The sequence below is a fragment of the Mandrillus leucophaeus genome, unplaced genomic scaffold (genome assembly GCF_000951045.1).
Source record: "Mandrillus leucophaeus isolate KB7577 unplaced genomic scaffold, Mleu.le_1.0 Scaffold40, whole genome shotgun sequence".
Classification (NCBI taxonomy): domain Eukaryota; kingdom Metazoa; phylum Chordata; class Mammalia; order Primates; family Cercopithecidae; genus Mandrillus; species Mandrillus leucophaeus.
Window position 1 is genome coordinate 7,690,844 of NW_012104254.1, and position 2,660 is coordinate 7,693,503.

Genomic DNA, 2,660 nt, shown 5'->3' on the forward strand with positions numbered 1-2,660 from the left:
GGCTTCCCGCGCGCTCCTCACCGCACTTCTCTGGGCCCCGCGATACTCCAATATTTCCTCAGCTGGGAGGCGCTTCACGGAGGACCCTCTGCCCCCAGTCGCTTTCCCCGCTTTCCTCCCCGCACCCCCCAGGAGGTGCCAGTACCGATGCCCTGGATGAAGACGAAGCCGGTGACCACGAGCACCGGGTGCCAGTTAAACTCGAGTGCGCTCCCGTCCCAGCCAAGCCCCTCTCGGTAGTGGAGGACCCAGACGAGGGTGAAGATCACCGACAGGAAGCCGACGAGCAGTGCCGACCCCAGCAGCGCCAGGAAGCGCCAGTAGCCCTCCATGGCCATCAGCGCCCCATACTCCGCACCGCGGGGTCCACAGTAACTTGGAGAGGCGGCGGCAGCCTTTGGGTAGTGGCCGGGCGGCGGGACCGGGGCGTCGACTTCTTGGGGCTGTCTCCGCCTGCGGGGAGGGACTTTCTGGGCTGCTGGCCCGGAATGTGGGGCCCTTGGGGGTGGGGAGCTAGCCCCAACTCAGAAACGGGCCCCACCCCCGGGATCACGCGGCCGCCGAGGGCGCTCACTGCCTGGTGGCCTCACTCTCGCCCAGCATCCAAGCTCGCAGAGGGCTTCAGTAACAGCCCTAGTTAGTTGCTCAAAGAGAGAATTCCGAGGATTTTATACCCACCACTTGCTTTTAACCCTTCCCGTATCTCGTCCTTATTTGTGGGGAGGCTGAGTAGGGCAGTGGTGCGCCCTCTTGATTAAGAGAAGAGAGGGATCCATTGGGTAAGGTTATGTGTGTGCTTTTAACTCTAAAGAAGCCTCCTTAGCCGCAGTGCTGGAGAATTCCTGTCTCTGACATCAAAGGGTGTTAAGGAGGAACCCGTAGGGTGGTGTAAACTAAAAGTAAAATCCTAAGCCCTTCGCTGACTGAATGGACCCCGTTGGCCAAGCAGACCCCAGAAAACCTTAAAGCTGAGTTTCTAGCTACAGCCAGAAGGGAAATCAGGAAGTCTACCCGCTCCCTTTTGGAATTTAGACTCAACAACTGACTAGCATTAATGTTTAAAAGAGAAATCATAAGGCGGACAGAACAGACTCTTTGTAGCAATAGGACATCAAATTATAAAAAGGACCTAAGTCACACACTCCTACACTTAAGGAATAAACTATGGTCTAACTGCCACAAAGGTTTTCTTTTTCTCTAGAGGCTAAACAAGCACTGGTTTGAGATAAGCGATGTTAAAACTATTACAACTTAATCAGCTCACAGATGCTGACCAACTGAACCCCTGTTCCATAAGCCAGAACTACAGCTTTCATTGGACAAGAAACTGATTTCAGGAACTTTTTCCTGATAAGAAGACCACCGACCATGGACTAGTTCTGGCCAGTTTACAGGATTTGCACTTGTATGCATTCACGGCCTAAAAAGACCTTTTGAAGTATAGGTTTGAAGTAATACATTTAAATGTATTTGAAGTAATACATTTAAATGTTAAGTCTCCACTCCAAAGAGAACATGTTACATGCATGTTTGTTCAATATGCATGTGTAAGGACCACCTCCATCAATATTCATAGTTCCTCCTGTAACCTGTTAAGTATGTATGTTTGGCCAAACTGTTCAGCATAAAGCTTCTACCCCAGCCCCTCTGCCTTCCAAGTGCCTGTCTCTGGTCTTAGGCCAGAGGCTGTGTTTATCAGCCTATGGAATGGCCACCTTGCAGGCTATAACCTTTTAAAAGAAAGTCTCCTCCTTTTTCAAATTTATAATTTTTTGTTTTAAGTTAACAGTAAAGGCCGAGCGCAGTGGCTCACACCTGTAATCTTAGCACTTTGGGAGGCTGAGGCGGGCAGATCACTTGAATCCAGGAGTTTGAGACCAGCCTGGGCAACAAGGTGAAACCCTGTCTCTACTAAAAATACAAATGTGTGCACCTGTAGCCCCAGCTACTTGGGGACTGAGGAAGGAGGATCATTTGAGCCCAGAAGGTCGAGGCTGCAGTGAGCTGAGATTGCACCACTGCCTTCAGCTTGAGTGACAAAGTGAGACTCTGTCTCAAAAAACAAACAAAAACCAGTAAACCGGGGTCCCCATGAAGTGTCTCACGGCTGTAATCCCAGGGCTTTGGGAGGTGGGGGCAAGAGAATCACTTGAGCTCAGGAGAGCTATGATCGCACCACTGCACTGCAGCCTGGTGACAGCTAGACTTTGTCTCGAAACAAAACAAAAACAGCATGGGCAGCAGTGGGCTTGGCCTTATCCTGCAATGAAACTACTTGCAGTTTGCTGTTGAGAGAGGGAAGACAGGAACCTCCTGGACCTGGACTTGCCATTAGTGTGATAAATGGATTTTCAAAGTGCCAGGCCACCCAAACCGATTTGAACCACAGACCCTGTTGATGAAGTGAAGCTCGCTCCCTGCCCTCTTTCCAACATTATCCTCACCCTTCTCCACTGGACAAAAATAGTGTCAGCATTATCTAATGCTATCAAAGAAAAAGGGTTCTGACCGCCAGGGCTTCCAGAATGCATTTGGGAACGTTCACTTCTAGCCCTCTTCTGTAGCTCATCTCCAAGGACTAGTTTGCTGTATTGTCTTGTTGCTGTCTTGAAAGACCTTAGAATGTGCAGGAAGTATATGGAGGTGATTTTCAAAGCAGA

General features: G+C 50.2%; 1 protein-coding gene across 1 annotated transcript in view; it reads right to left on the bottom strand.

Annotated features, from left to right (window-relative positions):
* LOC105548074 (cytochrome b ascorbate-dependent protein 3) overlaps nucleotides 1-637 on the bottom strand; it is a 37,759-nt gene extending 37,122 nt beyond the window's left edge. Inside the window, exon 1 of the mRNA XM_011991931.1 lies at nucleotides 146-637. Coding sequence (XP_011847321.1) covers nucleotides 146-338 — 193 coding nt within the window. The 5' untranslated portion in view covers nucleotides 339-637. The remainder of the gene's footprint in view (nucleotides 1-145) is intronic.
* Between the last annotated feature and the right edge of the window lie 2,023 nt (nucleotides 638-2,660).